This window comes from Mesoplodon bidens, assembly GCF_964165515.1.
Source record: "Mesoplodon bidens genome assembly, chromosome: X".
NCBI lineage: Eukaryota > Metazoa > Chordata > Mammalia > Artiodactyla > Ziphiidae > Mesoplodon > Mesoplodon bidens.
Window position 1 is genome coordinate 106,190,646 of NC_138163.1, and position 27,770 is coordinate 106,218,415.

The following is a 27,770-nucleotide window of genomic DNA, read 5'->3' on the forward strand; positions in this document are numbered from 1 at the left end:
AACTCATTTATGTTTATTTTTTCTTTTTGTCCCTTGCATCCAGAAGATGAACACAACACTTGTTAATACTAACATTGTCCCATCTGAAATAACGTAACTAAAAGGTTTAAAGATGAGTTATTTCAAATCTCTTCAGCAATTCAAATGAGGTGTATTTTTAGTATATACTAGGGTAGCTGCCATAAAAAGCAGCCAGTGTCTGCAAGGAGTTGCTTTATGGCACATCGTTTTCAGAAAATAATCATTAGTCTTAGATATCAAGGGCGAAATATTTAAACAAAGACATTTGCTCTATATTTCTCAATCAGACATGATACAATAGTGAGGGCACTGCATGGGGAGTCAGGGGACGTACGTTTCAGTCTCTAACTATAGTTTAGTGGTTAAGAGCCTTTTCCCACCTCCACTTTCATCTAGGTAGGGCTGAGCTAATAGTACTTGCCAAAAGAATGTGAGTGGAAGTGATTGTGCCACTTCCCTGCTAATGTGGCTTTAAAGCAAGCATCCTGTCTCCATGCTCTCTTCCCCTAGCTCCTGGCTGGATGCTGACACCCAGAATAACCTTGGAGGCCACATGTTGAAGATGGTAGGACCATTCTCATCCAGAGTTCCTGAATGGCCACACAAATAATCAGTCCTTCCGTCTTATCAATCAGGAATATTTGCACTATGTTAAGCCATTGACATTTTGAGATTTTTGTGTTATAGAAGCTAGTATGTCCCTAATTAAGTTGTTTCACTTCTTTATGCCAATATATTTGGGTCGTTATAAGGATTAAATGAGTTAGAACAATGCCTGACACAGAATAAATGTTCAATAAATGGTAGCTATTAATATCACTACCTGCTCTGATGCTAGCAGGTTATGGGTCATTGAACATGTCAGTTTCCCTGGACCTCCATTTCTTCAACTGTAAAACATAAGAGTCATGCTTGGACTTCCCTGGTGGCGCAGTGGTTAAGAATCCGCCTGCCAACACAGGGGACACAGGTTCGAGCCCTGGTCCGGGAAGATCCCACATGCCCAGAGCAACTAAGCCCGTGCGCCACAACTACTGAGCCTGTGCTCTAGAGCCCGCGAGCCACAACTGCTGAGCCCACATGCCACAACTACTGAAGCCCGTGTGCCTAGAGCCCGTGCTCCGCAACAAGAGAAGCCACCGCAATTAGAAGCCCGCACACCGCAACAAAGAATAGCCCCCGCTCACTGCAACTAGAGAAAGCCTGCGTGCAGCAACGAAGACCCAACACAGCCATAAATAAATAATTAATTGATTAATTAATTAATTTTTTAAATGTCGTGCTTGATGACCAAATTTCCCAAAGTTTGAAATTTTATAATCAGAAACCTCTTCAAATTTCTAAGAAAAATTATTATCTTAACCCATGGAAAGTGGCCAGAGGATGAGGGAGAGGCATTCAGAACATCAGGTAAAGAGGGAAAGAAGGAAAACAGAGAACAGTCCAAAGGATGCCGAGAGGGAAAACCACTATTTAAAGAGAAGCATAGGGCTTCCCTGGTGGCACAGTGGTTGAGAGTCCGCCTGCCGATGCAGGGGACACGGGTTCGTGCCCCGGTCTGGGAAGATCCCACATGCCGCGGAGCAGCTGGGCCCGTGAGCCATGGCTGTTGACCCTGTGCGTCCGGAGCCTGTGCTCCGCAACGGGAGAGGCCACAACAGTGAGAGGCACATGTAACGCAAAAAAAAAAAAAAAAAAAGAGAAGCATATTTTCTTTTTGACATTTATCCATCAATTCTGAAATAAGCTTCAAAGAGAAGATTTACAAACCGTGCTGTGTCCATGAGACTTTCATTCACACCCAAATGAATATCTTGTGTGGTAAGAAAACAAGGGTGTCCTCCCAGAAGTGCAAAGCCTACAGTAAAAGAGAGAGAAAAAAGGCATTTTGAAAAAAAGAAAGTAGCAAACAAAATTATGAGCAATCAGCACCATCTCAATTGAAAAGTCAAAATCTTTCAATCTCACCAGCCTCTCTGATAGGGAATTCCCAGGGAAAGCATAATGAGGAACGGAGAGAAGTAGATGAAATTTTCTGTACCAGCACTTAACTCTCCTTCAGATGTGTGCCCATTTCTCCACCCTCTTGTTCAGATCTGGGCAATATGGGGCATGTTCTCATTTGGAGACTATACCTCATTTTTTTTTTTTTTTTTTTTGCGGTACGCGGGCCTCTCACTGTTGTGGCCTCTCCCGTTGCGGAGCACAGGCTCCGGACGCGCAGGCTCAGCGGCCATGGCTCACGGGCCCAGCCGCTCTGCGGCATGTGGGATCTTCCCGGACCAGGGCACGAACCCGTGTCCCCTGCATTGGCAGGCAGACTCTCAAGCACTGCACCACCAGGGAAGCCCTATACCTCATTTTTATTCTTTAAAATATATAATGATGTCCACCAGGAAAATGGGAAAATAAACTGTAGTATGGGATGTCATGGATTACAATGGAATACTATTCAGTAATAAAAAGGAATGCACTACTATACACACAACATGGACAAATCTCACAAACATTATGCTGAATGAAAGAAGCTAGACACAAAAGAGTACATAATGTATAATTCCATTTAGATGAAGCTCTAGAATGGGCAAAACTAACATAGAGTGGCTGAAATTAAAACACTAGTTGCTTCTGGAGAGGCTGATAGGCTGGGAAGGAGCATTGGTGAACTTTCTGGGGTTACAGGAATACTTTATACCTTGACAGTTTGTACGTTACAAACCCATATACGTGAGTATATGTATTCTTCAACACTTATTGAACTGTACACTTAAGATCTGTGCATCTTCCAGTATATAGATTATAGGTTAATTTTTTTAAATAAATTTATTTTATTTATTTATTTTTGGCTGTATTGGGTCTTCGTTGCTGTGTGCGGGCTTTCTCTAGTTGTGGCGAGCAGGGGCTTCTCTTCATTGCGGTGCGTGGGCTTCTCATTGCAGTGGCTTCTCTTGTTGTGGAGCACAGGCTCTAGGTGTGCGGTCTTCAATACTTGTGGCACGTGGGTTCAGTAGTTGTGACTCGTGGGCTCTAGAGCGCAGGCTCAGTAGTTGTGGCACATGGGCTTAGCTGTTCCGTGGCATGTGGGATCTTCCTGGACCAGGGCTCGAACCCGTGTCCCCTGCATTGGCAGGCAGATTCTTAACCACTGCACCACCAGGGTAGCCCAAGCCCTTAATTTTTTAAAAATTGTAAATAAAGTGAGTATTGAAATGGCAATTTCAGGTCACTAGAAGTCAGCAAGATCAGAAGGTCATTCAACTGCTGTATTTATCCTCCAACCAAGACAGGACTAAGCACCATTCACATGTTGCCCTCACCAGTTTTCAACCCTCCATGGGATGTGAGATTATTGCAGACATCTGAGCAGATGAGGATGGCTCCTTCCCCACCCTCATAGCACATTCCACTGGTCTGGGGAGGATGACACAGAGAAGGGCCTGCCCCAAGCCATAGCTAGACTCTGTGGTAACAAGGAGAGCCCTTTTACCACATACCCTGAGGCAAAATTATGGGAAATGGTGACATCCAATCAGAACTTTACTTTCTCATTTGAGACAGGTTCAATAGGCAGGCTTTCTTAGATATACAATGTAAAGGCAAATAAGTATAATTACAAGATAGAGACTTGTCTGAGGAATTTTGCAAACATTACTTTTTTCCTCCTTATTGTAATATACCTACCTTTGTCTTTTGGAAAATATGCAACAGTCACAATTTTCTAATCCTACTTGTTTCCCATGAGAAAGGAGGAAATCATTAATGTCATGGTGAGTTGGGGGACAAAGAGTTTTAGACTCATGAAGGGGAATTTGACCCAAAGTCTCATGAAACAGCCCACTGAAACCTTAATGCAATTTGAATAATGCAATTTGAATATGGATAGGTGATATTAACAAATGATATTAACAAATCATTTTTATTAGGTGTGATAATGATATTGTAGCTATACAGAAAATATTCTTATTTATTTGAAATATGCATACTGGTATATTTTGAGGTAAAATTTCATTGTAGCTTTAATTTACTTTAAAGTATTTCACTAACTGGGACTTCTCTGGCAGTCCAGTGATTAAGACTCCGAGCTTCCACTGCAGGGGACATGGTTTCGATCCCTGGTTGGGGAACTAAGATCCTGCATGCCACGCTGCGTGGCCAAAAAAAAAAAATTTTTCACTAACAAAAATGAACAGATAGGCCCCGGAGGAAGATGGCGGAAGAGTAAGACGCGGAGATCACCTTCCTCCCCACAGATACATCAGAAATCCATCTACACGTGGAACAACTCCTACAGAACACCTACTGAACGCTGACAGAAGACCTCAGACCCCCCAAAAGGCAAGAAGCTCCCCACATACCTGGGTAGGGCAAAAGAAAAAAAGAATAAACAGAGACAATAGGATAGGGATGGGACCTGCACCAGTGGGAGGGAGCCGTGAATGGGGGAAGGTTTCTACACACTACAAGCCCCTTCGCGGGCGGAGACTGCAGGTGGCGGAGGGGGAAAGCTTCGGAGTAGCGGAGGAGAGCACAGCAACAGGGGTGCGGAGGGCAAAGCGGAGAGATTCTGGCACAGAGGACCGGTGCCCTCAGGCACACACCAGCCCGAGAGGCTTGTCTGCACGGCCGCCGTGGCGGGCGGGGCTGGGAGCTGAGGCTCGGGTATCGGCTTTCAGTCGGAGCGCAGGGAGAGGACTGGGGCTGGCGGCAGGAAGAGAGCCTGAAGGGGTTAGTGCACCACGGCTAGCCCGGAGGGAGTCCGGGGAAAGGGTCTGGAGCTGCTGAAGAGGCAAGAGACTTTTTTCCCTTTTGTTTCCTGGTGCGCGAGGAGAGGGCATTAAGAGGGCTGCTTGGGGAAGCGCCGGAGACAGGCACGAGCCGCGGGTAAGGCACGGACCTCGGAGACGCGCGTGGCCCGCCGCCGCCGCGGCCCGCCGCCGCCGCCGCGGCCCGCCGCCGCCGCCGCCGCCGCCGCCGCCGCCGCCGCCGCCGCCGCCGCCGCCGCCGCGGGGCCTGTGTGCGAGCGCGGGTCACTGTCCGCCCCGCCTTCCGGGGGGCCTGTGCACCCCGCCACTGCCGCGGTCCCCGAGACCCAGGGACGGCTTTCCCGGGAAAGCGCACGGAGCGCCACGGGCTGCTGCAACGTCACGCCGGCCTCTGCCGCCGCAGGCCCGCCCCACACTGCGCGCCCCTCCCTCCCCTCTGCCTGAGTGAGCCAGAGCCCCCGAATCAGCGGCTCCTTTAAACCCGTCCTGTCTGAGCGAAGAACGGACGCCCTCCGGCGACCTACGCGCAGAGGCGGGGCCAGGTCCAAGGCTGAGACCCGGGAGCTGTGAGAGCAGAGGCAGGGAAATCTCTCTGTGCAGCCTCGGAGGCAGCGGATTAAAGCTCCACGGTCCATTTGATGTGCCCTGCGTCTGTGGAGTGCATGAATGGACAGCGAATCATCCCAAATTGAGGAAGTGGACTTCGAGGACAAGATTTAAGACTTTCCCCCCTTTTCCTCTTTTTACAACGAATTATTCCAAATTAAGGAGGTGGACTTAGAGAGCAAGATTTCAGACTTCTCGCCCTTTTCCTCTTTTTACAACGAATTATCCCAAATTGAGGAGGTGGACTTGGAGAGCAAGATTTTTGATTTTTCCCCCTGCTCTCTTTTTGTGAATGTGTATGTGTAATCTTCTGTGTAAGATTCTCTCTGTATAGCTTTGCTTCCACCATATGTCCCAGGGTTCTATCGGTCCGTTGTTTTTTTTTTTTCAATAATTACTTTCTAATTTTAATAACGCTACTATATTTCATACTTTATTCTATTTTACTTTACCTGCTCTTTCTTTTTTTCCTACCTTCCCTTCCTCCCTCCCTCCCTCCGCTCCTCCTTTCCTTCTTTCTTTTTCTTTCCTCCCTCCCTCCCTCCCACCCCTTCTTCTTTCCACTTTCTTTTTCTTTCCTTCCTCCCTCCCTCCTGTCTTTCTTTCTTTCTTTCCTTCCTCCCTCCCTCCCTTCTTCCATTCACTCTTCCTTTTGCTTTCATTCCTCCCTCCCTCCCTCCTTTCTTTCCTTCTTTCTTTCCATCCTTCCTCCCTCCCTCCCTCCTTTCTTTCTTTCTTCCATCCTTCCTTCCTTTCTTCCCTTCTTCCTTTCTTTCCCTCTCTCTTTCTTTCTTCTACTAATTCTTTCTTTCTAATTTTTCTCCCTGTTATTCTGAGCCGGGTGGATGAAAGGCTCTTGGTGCTGCAGCCAGGAGCCAGTGCTGTGCCTCTGAAGTGGGAGAGCCAACTTCAGGACACGGGTCCACAAGAGACCTCCCAGCTCCACATAATATCAAGCAGCGAAAATCTCCCAGAGATCTCCATCCCAACACCAGCACCCAGCTTCAGTCAACGACCAGCAAGCTACAGTGCGGGTCACCCTATGCCAAGCAACTAGCAAGGCAGGAACACAACCCCACCCATTAGCAGAGAGGCTACCTAAAAACATAATAAGGCCATAGGCACCCCAAAACACACCACCAGACGTGGACCTGTCCACCAGAAAGACAAGATCGAGCCTCAACCACCAGAGCACAGGAATTAGTCCCCCCCACCAGGAAGCCTACACAACCTACTGAAACAAACTTAGCCACTGGGGTCAGACACCAAAAACAACGGGAACTACGAATCTGCAGCCTGCAAAAAGGAGACCCCAAACACAGTAAGATAAGCAAAATGAGAAGGCAGAAAAACACACAGCAGGTGAAGGAGCAAGATAAACACCTACCAGACCTAACAAATGAAGAGGTAATAGGCAGTCTACCTGAAAAAGAATTCAGAATAATGATAGTAAAGCTGATCCAAGATTCTATTTCCAAGATCCATAATCTTGGAAATAGAATAGACAACATGCAAGAAACAGTTAACAAGGACCTAGAAGAACTAAAGATGAATCAAGCATCGATTAAAAACACAATACATGAAATGAAAAATACTCTAGATGGGATCAATAGCAGAATAACTGAGGCAGAAGAACGGATAAGTGAGGTGGAAGATAAAATAGTGGAAATAACTGATGCAGAGCAAAATAAAGAAAAAAGAATGAAAAGAACAGAGGACAGTCTCAGAGACCTCTGGGACAACATTAAACGCACCAACATTCGAATTATAGGGGTTCCAGAAGAAGAAGAGAAAAAGAAAGGGACTGAGAAAATATTTGAAGAGATTATAGTTGAAAACTTCCCTAATATGGGAAAGGAAATAGTTAATCAAGTCCAGGAGGCACAGAGAGTCCCATACAGAATAAATCCAAGGAGAAATACACCAAGACACATATTAATCAAACTGTCAAAAATTAAACACAAAGAAATCATATTAAAAGCAGCAAGGCAAAAACAACAAATAACACACAAGGGAATCCCCATCAGGTTAACAGCTGATCTCTCAGCAGAAACCCTACAAGCCAGAAGGGAGTGGCAGGACATAATTAAAGTGATGAAGGAGAGAAACCTGCAACCTAGATTACTCTACCCAGCAAGGATCTCATTCAGATTTGATGGAGAAATTAAAACGTTTACAGACAAGCAAAAGCTGAGAGAGTTCAGCACCACCAAACCAGCTTTACAACAAATGCTAAAGGAACTTCTCTAGGCAAGAAACACAACAGAAGGAATATACCTACAATAACGAACCCAAAGCAATTAAGGAAATGGGAATAGGAACATACATATCAATAATTACCTTAAATGTAAATGGACTAAATGCTCCCACCAAAAGACACAGAGTGGCTGAATGGATACAAAAACAAGACCCATATATATGCTGTCTACAAGAGACCCACTTCAGACCTAGAGACACATACAGATTGAAAGTAAAGGGATGGAAAAAGATATTCCATGCAAATGGAAATCAAAAGAAAGCTGGAGTAGCAATTCTTATATCAGACAAAATAGACTTTAAAATAAAGACTATTAGAAGAGACAAGGAAGGGCACTACGTAACGATAAAGGGATCGATCCAAGAAGAAGATATAACAATTGTAAATATTTATGCACCCAACATAGGAGCACCTCAATACATAAGGCAAATACTAACAGCCATAAAAGGGGAAATCGACAGTAACACAATCATAGTAGGGGACTTTAACACCCCACTTTCACCAATGGACAGATCATCCAAAATGAAAATAAATAAGGAAACACAAGCTTTAAATGATACATTAAACGAGATGGACTTAGTTGATATTTATAGGACATTCCATCCAAAAACAACAGAATACACATTTTTCTCAAGTGCTCATGGAACATTCTCCAGGATAGATCATATCTTGGGTCACAAATCAAGCCTCGGTAATTTTAAGAAAATTGAAATTGTATCAAGTATCTTCTCCGACCACAATGCTATGAGACTAGACATCAATTACAGGAAAAGATGTGTAAAAAATACAAACACATGGAGGCTAAACAATACACTACTCAATAACGAAGTGATCACTGAAGAAATCAAAGAGGAAATTAAAAAATACCTAGAAACAAATGACAATGGAGACACGACGACCCAAAACCTATGGGACGCAGCAAAAGCAGTTCTAAGGGGGAAGTTTATAGCAATACAATCCCACCTTAAGAAACAGGAAGCATTTCGAGTAAACAACCTGACCCTGCACCTAAAGCAATTAGAGAAAGAAGAACAAAAATACCCCAAAGCTAGCAGAAGGAAAGAAATCATAAAGATCAGATCAGAAATAAATGAAAAAGAAATGAAGGAAACGATAGCAAAGATCAACCAAACTAAAAGCTGGTTCTTTGAGAAGATAAACAAAATTGACAAACCATTAGCCAGACTCATCAAGAAAAAAAGGGAGAAGACTCAAATCAATAGAATTAGAAATGAAAAAGGAGAAGTAACAACTGACGCTGCAGAAATACAAAAGATTATGAGAGATTACTATAAGCAACTCTATTCCAATAAAATGGACAACCTGGAAGAAATGGACACATTCTTAGAAATGCACAACCTGCCAAGACTGACTCAGGAAGAAATAGAGAATATGAATAGACCAATCACAAGCACTGAAATTGAAACTGTGATTAAAAATCTTCCATCAAACAAAAGCCCAGGACCAGATGGCTTCACAGGCGAATTCTATCAAACATTTAGAGAAGAGCTAACACCTATCCTTCTCAAACTCTTCCAAAATATAGCAGAGGGAGGAACACTCCCAAACTCATTCTACGAGGCCGACATCACCTTGATACCAAAACCAGGCAAGGATGTCACAAAGAAAGAAAACTACAGGCCAATATCACTGATGAACATAGATGCAAAAATCCTCAACAAAATACTAGCAAACAGAATCCAACAGCACATTAAAAGGATCATACACCATGATCAAGTGGGGTTTATCCCAGGAATGCAAGGATTCTTCAATATACGCAAATCAATCAATGTAATACACCATATTAACAAGTTGAAGGAGAAAAACCATATGATCATCTCAATAGATGCAGAGAAAGCTTTTGACAAAATTCAACACCCATTTATGATAAAAACCCTGCAGAAAGTAGGTATAGAGGGATCTTTCCTCAACATAATAAAGGCCATATATGACAAACCCACAGCCAACATTGTCCTCAATGGTGAAAAACTGAAACCATTTCCACTAAGATCAGGAACAAGACAAGGCTGCCCACTCTCACCACTCTTATTCAACATGGTTTTGGAAGTTTTAGCCACAGCAATCAGAGAAGAAAAGGAAATAAAAGGAATCCAAATTGGAAAAGAAGAAGTAAAGCTGTCACTGTTTGCAGATGACATGATACTATACATAGAGAATCCTAAAGATGCTACCGAAAAACTACTAGAGCTAATCAATGAATTTGGTAAAGTAGCAGGATATAAAATTAATGTACAGAAATCTCTGGCATTCCTGTACACTAATGATGAAAAATCTGAAAATGAAATCAAGAAAACACTCCCATTTACCATCGCAACAAAAAGAATAAAATATCTAGGAATAAACCTACCTAAGGAGACAAAAGACCTGTATGCAGAAAACTATAAGACACTGATGAAAGAAATTAAAGATGATACAAATAGATGGAGAGATATACCATGCTCCTGGATTGGAAGAATCAATATTGTGAAAATGACTCTACTACCCAAAGCAATCTACAGATTCAATGCAATCCCTATCAAACTACCACTGGCATTTTTCACAGAACTAGAACAAAAAATTTCAAAATTTGTTTGGAAAAACAAAAGGCCCCGAATAGCTAAAGCAATCTTGAGAATGAAAAACGGAGCTGGAGGAATCAGGCTCCCTGACTTCAGACTATACTACAAAGCTACAGTAATTAAGACAGTCTGGTACTGGCATAAAAACAGAAAGATAGATCAGTGGATCAGGATAGAAAGCCCAGAGATAAACCCACGCACATATGGCCAACTTATCTTTGATAAAGGAGCCAGGAATGTACAGTGGAGAAAGCACAGCCTCTTCAATAAGTGGTGCTGGGAAAACTGGACAGGGACATGTAAAAGTTTGAGATTAGATCATTCCCTAGCACCATACACAAAAATAAGCTCAAAATGGATTAAAGACTTAAATGTAAGGCCAGAAACTATCAAACTCTTAGAGGAAAACATAGGTAGAACACTCTATGACATAAATCACAGCAAGATCCTTTTGGACCCACCTCCTAGAGAAATGGAAATAAAAACAAAGATAAACAAATGGGACCTAATGAAACTTCAAAGCTTTTGCACAGCAAAGGAAACCATAAAGAAGACCAAAAGACAACCCTCAGAATGGGAGAAAATATTTGCAAATGAAGCAACTGACAAAGGATTAATCTCCAAAATTTATAAACAGCTCATGCAGCTCAATAGCAAAAAAACAGACAACCCAATCCAAAAATGGGCAGAAGACTTAAATAGGCATTTCTCCAAAGAAGATATACAGACTGCCAACAAACACATGAAAGAATGCTCAACATCATTAATCATTAGAGAAATGCAAATCAAAACTACAATGAGATATCATCTCACACCAGTCAGAATGGCCATCATCAAGAAATCTAGAAACAATAAATGCTGGAGAGGGTGTGGAGAAAAGGGAACACTCTTGCACTGCTGGTGGGAATGTGAATTGGTACAGCCACTATGGAGAACGGTATGGAGGTTCCTTAAAAAACTAAAAATAGAACTACCATATGACCCAGCAATCCCACTACTGGGCATATACCCTGAGAAAACCATAATTCAAAAAGGGACATGTACCAAAATGTTCATTGCAGCTCTATTCACAATAGCCCGGAGCTGGAAACAACCTAAGTGTCCATCATCGGATGAATGGATAAAGAAGATGTGGCACATATATACAATGGAATATTACTCAGCCATAAAAAGAAACGAAACTGAGCTATTTGTAATGAGGTGGATAGACCTAGAGTCTGTCATACAGAGTGAAGTTAGTCAGAAAGAGAAAGACAAATACCGTATGCTAACACATATATACGGAATTTAAAAAAAAATGTCATGAAGAACCTAGGGGCAAAACGAGAATAAAGACACAGACCTACTTGAGAATGGACTTGAGGATATGGGGAGGGGGAAGGGTAAGCTGTGACAAAGCGAAAGAGAGGCATGGACATATATACACTACCAAACGTAAGGTAGATAGATAGTGGGAAGCAGCCGCAGAGCACAGGGAGATCAGCTCGGTGCTTTGTGACCGCCTGGAGGGGTGGGATGGGGAGGGTGGGAGGGAGGGAGATGCATGAGGGAAGGGATGTGGGAACAGATGTATATGTATGACTGATTCACTTTGTTATAAAGCAGAAACTAATTAAAAAAATAAATAAATAAACTTAAAAAAAAAAAAAAAAAAGAGACATGTACCAAAATGTTCATTGCAGCTCTATTCACAATAGCCCGGAGCTGGAAACAACCTAAGTGTCCATCATCGGATGAATGGATAAAGAAGATGTGGCACATATATACAATGGAATATTACTCAGCCATAAAAAGAAACGAAACTGAGCTATTTGTAATGAGGTGGATAGACCTAGAGTCTGTCATACAGAGTGAAGTTAGTCAGAAAGAGAAAGACAAATACCGTATGCTAACACATATATACGGAATTTAAAAAAAAAGGAATGTCATGAAGAACCTAGGGGTAGAACGGGAATGAAGACACAGACCTGCTTGAGAGTGGACTTGAGGATGTGGGGAGGGGGGAGGGTAAGCTGTGACAAAGCGAAGGAGAGGCATGGACATATATACACTACCAAACGTGGGGTAGATAGGTGGTGGGAAGCAGCCGCAGAGCACGGGGAGATCAGCTCGGTGCTTTGTGACCGCCTGGAGGGGGGGGATGGGGAGGGTGGGAGGGAGGGAGATGCATGGGGGAAGGGATGTGGGAACAGATGTATATGTATGACTGATTCACTTTGTTATAAAGCAGAAACTAATTAAAAAAATAAATAAAAAAAAATGAACAGATAAATCAAAGAAGGCAACATATTAACAGTTGATTGATGTAAGGGGTCTTGGGGTGCTCATTATGCTAATCTTTCTACTTTCTGTTCATTTGAAAACTTTCCTAAGTAAAACAACAACAAAAAATCCACGACAGGGCTTCCCTGGTGGCGCAGTGGATGGGAGTCCGCCTGCCGGTGAGGGGGACGCGGGTTCGTGCCCCGGTCCAGGAGGATCCCGCGTGCCGCGGAGCGGCTGGGCCCGTGAGCCATGGCCGCTGAGCCTGCGCGTCCGGAGCCTGTGCTCCGTGGCGGGAGAGGCCGCGGCAGTGAGAGGCCCGCGTGCCGCAAAAAAAAAAAAAAAAAAAAAAAAAATCCACGACAAAACGATTGTTCTCATTTCTTTTACTACATTAAAAAAATAATTAGATTCTACCTATTTCATACTTAAAAGTATTCTCTTAAAAATGCCCCTACCAAATGGTTTTTTAGCTACAGGCCACTATGTTCTGACTCTAGCAGTGACTAGTCACAGAGCACTACCAGGTGCTGGCACTTCAGAAACTTTCTTCCATTGAATCCTTCACTCTGACAAAGAGCATATTAGATATTATTATAAGAATTTTATAGACAGGAGTTTTGAGAGTCAAAGAGTCTAAAAACTTGTTCAAGATTGTTTTTTAAGAACCTAGAGCTTTCTCCTAGGAGAGCCAGCCCCTAAGCCAACTTACATTGGGATCTACAGAGACAGGACAACGTAGTGGAACTGGATTGTCTTCATCTGAAAATCAGGCAGTTTGCCTAGAGCCCTAAGATCCCTTGCAGATCTGATGTGCTACATCCCAGGTAGAATGAGAGAACATGAAACACACAAACAGTCCTACTTGCTCTGGACCTTGTAATAAAGAATCTGACTCAATTTATGATGTTTGATTGCTACCCACCATCACTCTCCCTTCTCCTCCCGCCCTGTGCACGGGCATCTTCACCCCAGCCTCACCCTCACAATAAAACCACAAGCCATATAATTTTCCTGCTCTCTAATGCCACTTTGGGACCAATTTTGGAGCTAGCCCTACTCTCCCCAGAAAGCCACATTATGTGAATAATAAACCTTTTCATACCCTCTTGGTGCAAGTATGTTATCCTCACTGTCAACAATCAAACCAAATTTTGGTGGGAGGCACATCTTGTCTCTGTGGAGTGACCACAACAGGTCCTAGCCTCATGGCATGGTTCTAAAATTTATTCATTCATTCTAAAAGTATGTGCCTGGTGCTGTTCTAGGCACTGTGAAAAGCATTGTAAACAACAAGGTACAAGTCCCTGCCTACTTGGAACTTTCATTCTAATGGGGGAGATATAGATAATAAACTGAATGAGTAAATTAAATATCTTGTATGTTAGATGTTGACAAGTGCTACATGAAAAATAGAGCAGGGAGGGAGGATAGGGAATGTAAGGAATAGGAGTTATAATTTTAACGTGGTCAAGGAAGCCACATTGAAACATACAAGACAGTGGGAAGAGCATGTCTTGAGGTCCTGAGGAAGGGTCATGACTGGTGGATTCACGGCACAACAACAAAGTTAGTGTGGAATGTATAGAGTGTGTGAGGAGGAGAGTAATAGTTGGTGAGGCTGCAGAAGGAAGGTGGGGAGGAAGCAACAGCTTTGACTTTTGTCTGAGTAAGATGGGAAGCCATCAGAGGGTTGGAGCAGAGGATGACATGATTGGACGTATGTTTTAATAGAACATCCATAGTGGGGCAAGGGCAGGAGCAGGGAGACCAGTCAGGAGACTTGCAAAAATCTGGCTGAGAATTGATAGCTTGGACCAGCATAGTAACCACTGAAGCAATGAGAAAATGATTGGATTCTTGATATATTTTGAAAGTAGAGCCAGCACTCGATTGATAACCTTACTTCCCACCTCAATGAAAAAAATGGTAACAGAGAACTTCCAGATTCCATCACCCCATTTCTGTACTTGTCAGCATCTGTACCCATATATTCTGCTTCCCTTCCTGTTCAGCATAGATGAACTTTACATACCCCATGTATGAACTAGAAACCATGCCCCCTCACCTACTCAAGAATGTTGCTCTACCAACTCTCCCCTTTCTCTTACATTACCTGCATCGTGAATAAGCTATTCTAATTTTTTCACTCATTTATTTAAAAAATGCAAACTTTCTCGTGTCCTTATTTCCCCTGCCAGGTATCCATTTAATTCTTTGCAGCCAAACTCTTGTTTTTTCTTTCTCTCTCCAGTTCCTCATCTCATTTCCTTCAAATCTATTCCCATAAGTCTTTGGCCCCCCAACATGGCACCAAAACTCCCCTCACCAAGGTTACCAATGACTTTCACATTGCTACATCTAGTGGCCATTTCAGTTCTTATTTTTCTTGACCTTGGAGCAATTAACAAAGTTGTTCACCGCCTTGTCCTTGATAAACTTTCTTCGCACACCATCCAGGACACCACACACTCTTGCTTTTACGTCTACCTTGGTAGTTGCTCCTTCTCAATCGCCATTGCTGGTTCTTTCTCTTTTCCTTTACCTCTTAATGTCGATGTTCCCCAGGGCTAGTCCTTGGTCCTCTTCTCTCCATCTACACTCATTTCCTTTATAATTGTATCCGGTCCCATAGCCTTAAATACCATCTGTATGCTGATGACTCCCAAGTATTCTAGGTCAAATTTCACTCCCCTACTCCAACTAATATCCAGCTGCCTCCTCAACATCTTTGCTTGTGTGTGTCTAAAAGACATCTCAAACTCAATACTTCCAAAACTGAACTCTTGATTTTCCCCTCCATCCTGCCTGACCTGCTCTATCCTGCTCCATCCTGCCCACAGTTGCTCAGACAGAAACCTTGAAGTCATCCTTGATGCGTCTCTCTTACCTGATACATCAGGAATCTTGTTGGCTCTCCCTTCGAAACATATCCCGAATCTGGCCCTACTATGCCTTCCTCTGCCACCACCCTGGCCCCAGCCTCTATGTCCTATAGCTACCTATTGGCATCTTTCTCTGCTTCTATCTCATCTGCACCCCCAGCCCCAAAGTTTATTTTCAACAGAGCAGTCAGAGAGATCCATTTAAAATGCAAGTTAGATCACATTCCTCCTCTGTTCAAAACCCTCCAAAGATTTCCCTATTGTACTCAGAGTAAAAGGCAAAGTCCAAATAATGGAGTACATGTTTCTCCCTCACTTCCAGGCAGTCTTCTCCTTGCTGAGAGCGCTTATCACCTTCCAACGTGATATATCATCCACTTAAAATGTATTATGTCTATTGTTTATTGTCTGTGTACCAACTAGAATGTCAGCTCCATGAAGGCAGGGATTTACCTCTCTTTTTTTCACTGATATATCAATCTCAGGAACCTAGAATAAATACTGGTACATAGTAAGTATTCAACAAATACTTACTGAACAAATGCAGGAAGGATTTTTACCCTGGAGAGAGGACCCATTCTTTTCACTTGCAAACATCTCCTAATTTTGTCAATGGAATTTTCTATTACAAGTGAAAGTGAGCTAATGTGATTTAGTGACGATTATAATCACTAATCACTCTTGAGCCCTTAATCTATTTCGAAACAGGGAAAGTCACCTAAACAAAAATGAATACTGCACGTTCATCAAGGAAGTATTTATGGTGCACCTACTATGTGCCTGGCACAAGGATGAATGCCATTGAGGGTTGGGGACTGTGGAGGAAGATTTCAGAGAAAGTTTAAGGCCTCCCGGCAAGTTTGCTTGAAGTCATACTCTTACTTTGACTAGAAGTCATTTTGCTGTGACAACCCAGGATTTGTTTGTTGCCTTTTCATTTTTCTCTCTGTGCTATAACGAAGATTCCCGTCAAGCCTGGACTTATGAGGTAGGGGTAGGAAGAGAGGTTGCAGAAAGTGTTAAGAAATAGGAGTTGAAGCTGTGAATGAAAAATGTTGCCTGCCCTATCAGCACACAAATGATGCTGTGGGCTATCATCAGCCACTACCACCGCCCTGAGGGAACTCCGGATGGAGACAAAAGGGCTGCCCACTGCCAAGCCCTCAGTCACTACAGCCACCCCAGCAGTGCACCCTGAGGGGACTCAGGATGGGAAAGAACAGGATACTGGCCCTAGATAATTAAGGTGCATATCAAAGGAATGATTTCCATGAGCCCAGATTCTTGCTTCTTCCCATACATAGAAAAGTGCTAAATTCAATAACTTGAGATGTCTGGTTTTCTTTCATTAACGGTAATTTTTTGACGTTCCGACTACCTGGATTTTGTTGCAAACGCTCCTATATATCCTGGTTCCTCCCTCACCTCTTCAGAACAGTCCCTCAGAGCTGCCTGAGAGGCTGCCTCCCAGGCTTAAGTCCTCAGCAAGTCCACCGAATAAAACATAATTCTCAACTTTTAGGTTGTGCAATTTTTTTCAGTCGACAAAGCCTTCAGCAGTTCTTGAAGAAGATTAAATGGGAGGACATTGCTTCTAAGAAGGAATTGCCTCTGCAATTTTTGGTCACTGATCGAAAAGAAGCCTCAGACCCCAGTCCAAAAGTACAGGTCAAGCATTCACCAGTTCATCAGACGTGGATGGCATTAAGTGGTTCTGGAAGGTGTCAGAGGTTCTGAGAAGCCACCAGGAGCTGCCATTGCTGAGGAAAGGAAGACAGCTGGACGGGTCTCTACTCTCTCTTCACTCTTCATCCAGAGGAGTTTGTTTTTATCGGTTTCACTTGTTTATGCGTACACATCAGATATTTTTGAACAAAGGATTTCACCTGTTAATATCTTAATTTCTGTCTGGGAAAATAAAACTCCATCTTATTTTACTGTTTCTTTTCCTCACGGATCTCTGCAAGCTTTGGAAGAAGGGATATGAATAGAATTCACGCTCTGGAAGTGTAAAGGCTCTGAGAGCTCTTGCTGGTAGAATTAAGGCAGCTATTAACCTCTCTGTGCTTCACTTTCATTCCTGCAGCATAGTATCACGTTTTTTATATTGCCACCTCTGTAAAGATGATGAATTTGAAACAGCTTGGAAAGCACTAGCTTCCATTTCACCTTGAAAGTCAAATACCAGTGTTAAATAATGAAAAGAACCATCTCGTAGGATGCCGTGTGCATTTTTCCATCAGCTACTGTACTTACCAAGATTAATAAATGTATCCACCTATCTGCTCAATTAATTTGCAGTAAAAGAGTATAATCATCAGTAGACACACAGGAGAATTGTGCACTTTGGCAGGCAGGCATACACAAAGAGTGGGTGAGGAATGAATAAGCTACAACTACACACACAGCAACATCGATACAGCCCCCAAACATAATGCTGAGCAAAAGAAGCCAGACACAAAAGAGCATATGCTGAATGACTCCATTTCTATAAAGTTCGAAAACAGCAAAACTAATCTGTGAGGTTAGACGCCAGGATAATGGTTACCCTTTGGGGCAGAGCGAGGGTCGGGCGGGGGGAGTAGCAACTGGAGGAAGATACAAGGGAGGGCTTCTGGGTGCTATTCACATCCTGTTTCTCTATCTGGGTATTAGTTACAAGGACGTGTTTACTGTAATAATTCATTGAACTGTACACTTAATGATTTGCGCACTTTTCTCTAGGTGTCTTACATTTTAATAAAAATATTACATGGGCAATTAATATGGCTTGATTTGGGTGAAGAATTTTTTAAAATTAATTTTTATTGGAGTGTAGTTGATTTACAATGTTGTGTTAGTTTCTGCTCTACAGCAAAGTGAATCAGTTATACATATACGTATATTCACTCGTTTTTAGATTCTGTTCCCATATAGGTCATTACAGAGTACTGAGTAGAGTTCCCCATGCTATACAGTAGGTTCTTATTAGCTATCTATTTTATTGGGTGGAGAATTTTATTTTGTCCCCCGAGATAAGTATAAATGCTGCTGTGTCTTTGCAACTCAGGCCTCGGATGGAAGCCTCAAGGACTGTCCTCTGAGGATCACCCCATCCCAGAGGCTGACACAAATCTGGGATAGCAATTGACAGTTTTAATTACATCCTAGTTTCATTCTAAATACCAAGGTAACAGGCTTTGATGAAAAATTGTGTCAACCGACAACCATTAAGATGCGCGTGTACACAGTAGAAATGCTCTGCCATGTTGGGGGTTGAGGTTTACCATTTCTGTACGCATTTAAATCAGCTGCTTACTCTGACTGATTCTCCTACTGTTGAGTTTGGCAGGATGCCATATGCAATGAGACCCATGGGTATTTATTGAGGATAGTGATGAATACACTGTGAACCATAACTTTTTATGGTCATATGTTCCTTTTCTCGTATATTTGTTATAGTTTGTAATTTTGTGCAGATTTCAGAGCATTTTTTTTTTGGCCTTGCCGCACGGCATGCAGGATCTTAGTCCCCCAACCAGGGATCAGACCTGTGCCCCCTGCAGTGGAAGCGTGGAGTCTTGACCACTGGACCGCCAAGGAAGTCCCAGAGCGTTTCTCTATAGAAAACCATCATTTAACAAAATGCTTAATGCCACCTGTAGAAACAGCTTTATTGGAATAAAACATGACTAATAAATGTCTGAATTAAATTAGACACTTAAAAAATACATATAATAATAGCTTCTAATCCTGAGTCTGCCATTTATTAGCTATATGTCTGTGGGCCTTTTGCTGAAACTATTTCAGCCTGTTTTCCTCAGTGGTCTCACCCTCATGGAGTTGTCATGAGGACTAAGTGAGATAATCCATGTAGAGCACTTAGCACAGGGTCTGTACCCAAAAGCTTATTAAATCTTCACTCTTGGTTTTATTAGTAGCTCAACTACCACGTGATATGTGCATGGTAAAACTGATCACTTATTCGGGGTATTTAAATCGAAAATAACATTTGAACAGAGAAACGCGGTAGACAACACTAACAACCAAGAAAAAATAATCTGAAAGAAACTTAAAATTGAGAAATTTCTATATATTAATCGATTCTTTTGATGACTTCACAAAAGAACACCTCTCTTAAGTACTAATGATTTTAAAAGATGATAACCAACGTTGAAAAGGAGCAGAATTTCAGAATTACTGACTGGCTTATGCAGTATTCATTTTTCCTTTACTGAACATCAGATGTCATTGTGACCTTTTAAAGAACCCAGCTTTAAAGAGCAAAATGTTCTCAGCAGTTTTCTTCCTGGGACTTTAAAGATTAGATGACACCTTATATGTTTCCTTTCTTCCTCCTTCCTTCCCTCAAAGGGCAAGGGGAGTGCATTAGTAAGAACAGTAAACTTGAGATCTGAATCCTGGTGCCAACTTGTATTAATTGCATGAACTTAGCAAGTCACTTGATCACACTAAACTCCATTTTGTTATGTATTTGAGGTACCTCATTGCTGATCATTACAAGACAAGAATTACATGAAGTAGTTGTTTGCTTCTGAACCCTAGAAAGCTCTGATGCTTGTAAGTAGGATAAGATATGCAAAGGATCAACCAACATGTTTTTGTCTGTGGTACCTTTTCCTCAGTCCTATCCATTTGCCCATTTGGGCAGTCATATTATTGATTCAAGGGAGGTCTGATGGAGCAGAAATGCAGAGAGAAACAAGAGGTGATGTATGGCTTATGAGTTTCAAAACAGACTTTTTGAAACTCATTACAGAGATCATAGTTTGAGAAAAAAGAAATTTTGAGTTTCAACAGCTTAGGATTTCAGGCACAAACAACAGACTTGAAAGAATACATGGATAGTCAGAGCCAGTTTTTCCTCTTGCTTTATCACCTGGGAACTGGAAGGGGAAGAAAAGCAGCAAGAGCGAAGAAGCAACAGAAATAGACTTTTGACACTGTACCCTGCTGTCCATCCCCCAGGCCAAGGACTGAAGGGTGGGGAGCATGATGGAAATTTCAGATGAGTTTGGGGAACCCCAGAGCTGAGATCACCTGTGTCTTGCTTTTAAGACAGCATTCTAGGAGGGAGCAAATGTTCTAGAACTCCCTAGCACCCAGAAGGAGGAAGGAACGATAGAGTAGAGAGAGCCTTGCAATATCTCTGTGCCCACTGTGGCGTGCAGAGCTGCCAAGAGGTTGAGAGAGCCAAAGCAAGAGATATTTCAGATCCTGTGATCAAAGTAAAGCAAACTCCACAGTAAATGGGAGCCAGTCAAGGTCAAATAGGTCAAGGTCCAGAAGTCTCAGCAGATTTCAGCATAGACATGTGATGATGATGCCCTGATGACCAGTGACCAGATCCCCATAGCTCTAGATGCCTGGACATTGAGATACTCTCCAGGACTTAACCATGACTGTGGGGAAAAGGGGAAGATACCCTAAATTGACACAGTAAACACTTAAACAACTGAGGATTGCCTAGCATTGCAGAGATTGTTTCCATCATCCAGCAAAATTGATACAAACAAGGAAAAGTTCTTTACGTGTTAGAAAAATACACATTCCTTGCTTACATGAGTTGGAGGCCTGAGAATTTATGCCAACTGACATTCTGTACTGAACATGAAGAATTATTTGGGACTTCTACCCAAGTCCTCATGGAATCCCTAAGATGAGACTCATCCTTCTGCTTGCAGCTTCTATGAGAATTGGAAAGAGCATTCAGAGGCTTGCACTGCTAATTCTCAGTGACAATATTTGCCCTTTGTTGTTGCCAAAGAGACAAACAAATCCCCCCACTGGGCTACTCCTTCCAGGTCCTCACCCTCTGGCCCCCTCTTCAACACAAGTCCAAGTTTGTCTATGGACTCACCTGTTTCTGTGGACAATCTTGTTCGAGTACTTCTTTTTTCAAAAATCATGCCTAAGGACTTTCCTTGCAGTAAAGGCAAATACTGAAAGTCAAGGACAAGAATACAATTAAAATGAAATATACATTCTATATCCAATAGCAAGGATTATGTTTCAAAACTTATTCTTTACATTATCAGAAAATGTAGAATAATGAACACTGTTTCCAAACAAGTGTTCAGATGTTATTTAAAAAGTAAATTTAAAGTGTTTTTTTCATGTTGTATACAAATGGGGGAAGGGAACAGGAATTCCCACAGCTTACTGACACGTAACGAGAAAGTAGTATTAGTTGCTCTGGGTTCAACCTGAACATTTGTTCCAAAGTTTATTAATATTTCATACTGGAGCCATCTTCTTACTTAAATCCGTGGAAACCTCTACCAGTGTTCAATGACCTTGAAGATGCTTGGTTCAGAAGTGTTTTCTCAGCTAGGAATGTGCTTCTCTGTCACAGCGTGGGGTACTCAGACTCCTAAAGATGAAGCTCCAGAGTTTCAGCTACACTTTCATCATTCATCCTTGTGAGAGTACAAAGACTTTGTTTCTAGAAGTCATGTGGAAACCATCTGGAGAGTTTGGGTGTGGGGTGGAGCTCTACCACCTTCCTCTGCTGTAGATGGACTTCCCCATAGGATGAGTTCTAGAACAAACACATTCCTGCCAGCTAACCTTCCTCACCACGAAGTGTGAAGAACAAAAAGCCTGGGATCTTGGGGGACATTTTCTCCTTATTTCAAGGTCTTCTATAGGAACCCATAGCAGTTGGAGTCACTCCTATTTTCAGTTCGTTCTTAGGAACTTGGAGAGCTAGTGAACTAGATAAGAAAATCAAGGTTGTGTAAAACTTTCTCAACCTGAAACCAGCTCTTCCAAATGCTTCTGAACAAGCTTGGAATACGAAAACCCTTTCACAATTAAGCAGTCTAAATGAAGCTGCTGCATTAATTAAGCGTGTTTCAAACATAAATTGCTCAAAATGCAGAATAATGCTTCCAGCAAGGCACCATATCCCATCTCTTCTCCTACTTGGTTACCATTTAATTGTTTCTTTGCTAATCTAAATTTTTTAACACTGCCACATCATCCTGAATTGTTTGGAATTATCCTAATGATGATATATCTGATATTCATCCACAATTGAAACTTTGTTGCTAGAAAAAATGTATCATCCTTATTTTTCATTTGATAGAAAACACACAGAGAAAAGAAAGAAGGTATAAAAATAAAATCTTTCCAGAGAAATGATTCCTTAGGTTCTGACTCAGTTAATAATGACTTTCAACATTCCACATGAAAGAAATGCAATGAATTCTCATTGAATAACTGATTTTTATGCTTTTTATATGCCTGTACACTCAGTGATAATCAATTATCTTGCCTGTGTAGTTTCATTACTTAGCTACTGTTTAGGAATTTTAATGTATTTTCTTTTCCCTCTTTCTCTGGAAAGGCTGTCTTTAAAAAGGCTGATTGGTAGCAGTGGAAGGTAATGTGGAAATGCTACATACCTCTCCTTTCTGTTTTATCCTGAATTTCAGATCTGCTGATAGCCATAGCATATACTTAATTTCTTCTCCTGTAAAGTTCTTTAGAGTGAGGAGGTCACGACCCTTTAGCTGTACTTCATTTTGTAGTGGTTGTCCACATCTACAAAAAAGAAAAAGAGAACTATATATTTAAGAAAACAAAATCTATGTCCTATGGTAATTCACTGTTTAATTCTTGACACAAAACATAGCAACCACATAGCAACATTGCAAATGTGTAGCCTCATGTGTCTCTGCAAAGTGCTAATGCCTTAAAATTGATATGGCTGTGGTTTACATTTTAGATAGCCAGTATTCTGAATGTTGAGAGAAAAGAAAAATTTGAGGAAAGAGGCTGAATTCTTCTCGGCTGGAAATAACCATATGAGTGGCTTTGTTATGTATTAGTTAGGCAGGTTATCTAAACTCTCTGTGCACCTAAATTTCTCACCTAAAAAATGAGTATAATAATCTTATAGGGTTGTTATAAGGATGAAATGATTTAATACATGGAAATCAGACAGTGTCTGGCATATAATAAGTATTTGATCAATTTTAGCTATTATGATTGAAATCATTCAGTGGTACAAACAGAATTTGTTATGTACATACAATAGAAAACAATTTCATTCTTTTCCCTCTACTGCCCTTCAGATCTATGCTTCAAGATTTGTTCTTTATTGTCCCTGGTCAGATACAATGGACCCTGTGGCTTTTCTATTAACTTTTAGGGGGAAAAAAGTCCTCTGCTTATTTTATTCCTTCAAAGAGTCTCAGTAAAAGCATGTGTAATAATAACAATGATTTTTTTTTTTTAACTTTAAGAAATGTACTGCAGGGCTTCCCTGGTGGCACAGTGTTTAAAAATCCACCTGCCGGGCCTCCCTGGTGGCGCAGTGGTTGAGAGTCCGCCTGCCGATGCAGGGGATACGGGTTCGTGCCCCGGTCTGGGAGGATCCCATATGCCGCGGAGCGGCTGGGCCCGTGAGCCATGGCCACTGGGCCTGCGCATCCGGAGCCTGTGCTCCACAACGGGAGAGGCCACAACAGTGAGAGGCCCGCATACCGCAAAAAGAAAAGAAAAAAAAAAAAAAAAAAAAAAAAAATCCACCTGCCAGTGCAGGGAACATGGGTTCGAGCCCTGGTCCAGGAAGATCCCACATGCCGCGGAGCAACTAAGCCCTTACACCACAACTACTGAGCCTGCGCTCTAGAGCCCGCGAGCCACAACTACTGAGCCTGCGCACCACAACTACTGAGCCCTCGTGCCACAACTACTGAAGCCCGCGCACCTAGAGCCCATGCTCCACAACAAGAGAAGCCACCACAGTGAGAAGCCCATGCACCGCAACGAAGAGTAGCCCCCGTTTGCCGCAACTAGAGAAAAGCCCGTGCCCAGCAATGAAGACCCAACGCAGCCAAAAATAAAATAAATAAATAATTTTTTTAAAAAAAGAAATTCAGCAGATTTCTGAGAATAAATTTAGAGAGATCCACCATGATGGATTTTCAATGCCATGACTAAAGTCTGGAGACAAAAAAGATACCAAGAGCCCCCCCAAACAGAATTAATGTTGAGGCAAGAGCAAGTATGGCCTGTGGCCTAGGCTGAACACAGGACCTAAGAGTCATGGAGGAGACTTGACTGTGGTCTAGTATGTTGCTAAAGCTGAAATCCTCTAGGGCTCAACCACTCCAGTATTGTATTTGCACTACTAGGAACAATGGTTGGACATATGCATGTGAAACAAAAGCATTATAACCTTGGATCCTATGTAGAGCAGCCTGTGTCAAGTGCAAAAACCTGGAAAACTGGTGAGAGGACCTGGTGGGATAAGTTTTTGCCCATAGCACTATGAGGGCCAAATCCGAAGTACATTAATAATGAACTATACCAATATTTTGGTTACCTCTTTCCGTGAACCCCTTTTGGACAGAGTAAGTCCCCTGGGTTCTTGGGGACAAAAAGAGTGGAAAGGTAGATCTTGTAAATCTGTCATACTAGCCTGTGAGGGTTAGAGTAATTAACTGGAAAATTTTTTAAAAAACTGTATCTCACCTGGTGAGGGGGGTCGTACTGTTTACACCATTGAAAAATCATTAGAGCAGCCACCACCTTCCTCAATTCTGTCCAGGAGGCGGGGCAGGAAATGTTGTCTTGGGAAAAAGAGTTGTTTTTCATAGATATCAAGAGCTAACCAGGAAAATTTATCACTGGAAGGAAAGCAAACACAATGGTTCCAGTTTAAATTCCTATCCTGTTTACTGTCTCCTCGTAGACCTCCCCTTGGCTCCAAAATGGAGTTGCCACACCTCTTTCCTAAGCTACTTAAAAATTAGAGAAAAGTAGAAAACCTCCACAATTGTACCATGTTGAAATGCCTCCTCCACAGACCCCTTTTTTCCTGTCTGTATCAAGCATTTCTTGCTTTCTGGTGATAAACTCACACGCGAGTTAGCTAGGTAAAACCGCTGGCCTAAAGGGCTATTAAGTTCTCAGAGAGACCCGGTGCTTCAGTTGGAAGCAGCCTACTCTAGTTCATGAGCCAGACCAAGGCCAGAATCACTATTTTAGTGCTCCCATAAAATGCTTGGTCTCTTTGTACTCAAGTGTGTCTCCTTGGTAAACCAGACCTAAACCACATTATCATTCTTCAGCCAACACATAACGGGGAGAATACAATATTGGAGAAAACAATGGGAACCACATACAGATTTTCTGTCAAAACTGTCATGGCAGTCGGTTATAGCAGAGCTTTTGAAAAAGGCAAGACTCGTTCGTTACATTAATTTTATCCCTTGAAAAAATAATTACAGAGGTTTCTTGACCCCAAATCACTGAATGCTAAGAAGTTAGGCCAAGGTAATAGTAGACCCTTGTGTTAGCTTTACCGAAATATCTTCCTAGCTAGAAAATGGAAGAGTATTCTCTATTGGCAGAATGAAACCTTTCATTGCTACAGTCTGCATTTTCCAACTCTAGTAAATTGTTTGGAGTAGCGGGGGCGACCTGGATGTGTTCCCTTGTATAATTGTATTTTGTTGGAAGAGAAAGTGCTTAATTCGAGTAAAATGTGGTCAGTCAGAAACTGACTTTGCCAGAGTAGGAAAAAATTCAGTGTTAAATGATATTTTGATCCCCATGGAGAGTTTGAGATAAAGACTTTAGCTTCTGGAGGCATAAGAGAGGGCCAGTGGGCCTTATGGCAGAGATTTTGGTGTTTCTTTAACATTGCAGACTGATACAAAAGGCATATCTTCTTGGTGTTTTTTTCTTCTTTACTGAGATTTCTTTACTGAGATTTTGGCTATATCTTTAAAAAAAGGGGGGGGAGGATGGGAGGATATTGAGCAAGGGGAGATTGGCCAATTTGATCGATTTGGAAGGATCGAATTCATCAAAGCAGTGGAATGAAAAGAGCAGTGGTTTTAAATATTCAAATTTGAGTCCTAGTTCAACTATGACCTTGGGAAGATCATTTTCCATTTTTGGCATTAATTCCTCATCTGAAAAAGTAAGAAAATGAACTACAAATCAGTGATCCTTCATGTCTTTGTCTTCCACAACACTCTTGAAGTTCATAAATACAAGATTTCCCATAGGCCATACTGGAGCCATCTGAATTCTCAGTGGCCCAAATTTAATTTCATCCCTTTCTTTCCACCCCAGAAAAGTATATTGCAACGCATGGCAGGGAGAGTGACTCTCTTTTCACAAAACCCTTGAATATGATCCTATTGATTTGGAAAATAAAAGCACAAATCATTTCCAAATTTCTCTATTATTATTATTTATTTATTTATTTATTTATTTATTTATTTTTTGCTTTACACGGGTCTCTCACTGCTGTGGCCTCTCCCGTTGCGGAGCACAGGCTCCGGACACGCAGGCCCAGCGGCCATGGCTCACGGGCCCAGCCACTCCGCGGCATGTGGGATCCTCCCGGACCGGGACACAAACCCGTGTCCCCTGCATCAGCAGGCGGACTCTCAACTACTGCACCACCAGGGAAGCCCTCTATTATTAACAATAATAATAATTTATTAATAAAAATATACCTGCAACCTTTGGCACTGTTGCCACATGCTCATATGTGGTATAAATTACTATTGATCACTGGGTAACTAGATGGTTTCTAAGATACCTTAGATAGTCAGTATTCTAAAACTGTGAAACTTTGCCCTCATCTGAAAATTGAAGAGTGGGGTGAGGATTCGTGCAGACCTACTATTAAAGGGCTGGAAATGCGAAACTGTCGAAAATCTGTGGCCGCCTCTACTTCTTTTATCTTAAATTATTAAATTACTACAAATAACAAACTAGAAATAAAACCCCAATTCTACTGTTGGCCAAGGGAAACATCATGACCCCATTCCATTCCTGGTCTCATGCCCTGTATAATTTTCTGAAGTGAAGAAATATGTTTTGTTGTTGTTGTTTTAATTAATTTATTTTTGGCTGCGTTGGGTCTTTGTTGCTGCGCACAGGCTTTCTCTAGTTGCGGTGAAGGGGGGCTACTCTTCGTTGCAGCGCACGGGCTTCTCATTGCAGTGGCTTCTCTTGTTGCGGAGCACGGGCTCTAGGCGGGTGGGCTACAGTAGTTGTGCCACGCGGGCTTCACTAGTTGTGGCTCGCGGGCTCTAGAGCGCAGGCTCAGTAGTTGTGGCGCACGGGCTTAGTTGCTCCGCGGCATGTGGGATCTTCCTGGACCGGGGCTCAAACCCATGTCCCCTGCATTGGCAGGTGGATTCTTAACCACTGCGCCACCAGGGAAGCCCCAAGAAATATGTTTCTTAAAAGGCACTCATTTTCAATTATGATGGAAAATGTAAATAATCAAAGAGGACTGTTTTCTCTCCTCTACACAAGAGCGTGGATGGCCTGTAATTGCTTCTGCATGTCCATGTATGTATAGATCGGCATGTGTGTGGGATGAAGGGAACTTAATGAGTTCTGTAAGCCCTTAGAG

The 27,770-nt window shown here is 42.2% G+C and overlaps 1 protein-coding gene across 1 annotated transcript in view; it reads right to left on the reverse strand.

Moving 5' to 3' along the window:
- Positions 1-27,770, reverse strand: part of OTC (ornithine transcarbamylase) — a 66,818-nt gene that overhangs the window by 36,210 nt on the left and 2,838 nt on the right. Inside the window, exons 2-4 of the mRNA XM_081222105.1 lie at positions 22,783-22,921; positions 21,234-21,315; positions 1,792-1,879 (exon numbers count right to left, since the gene is read on the reverse strand). Coding sequence (XP_081078231.1) covers positions 1,792-1,879; positions 21,234-21,315; positions 22,783-22,921 — 309 coding nt within the window. The remainder of the gene's footprint in view (positions 1-1,791; positions 1,880-21,233; positions 21,316-22,782; positions 22,922-27,770) is intronic.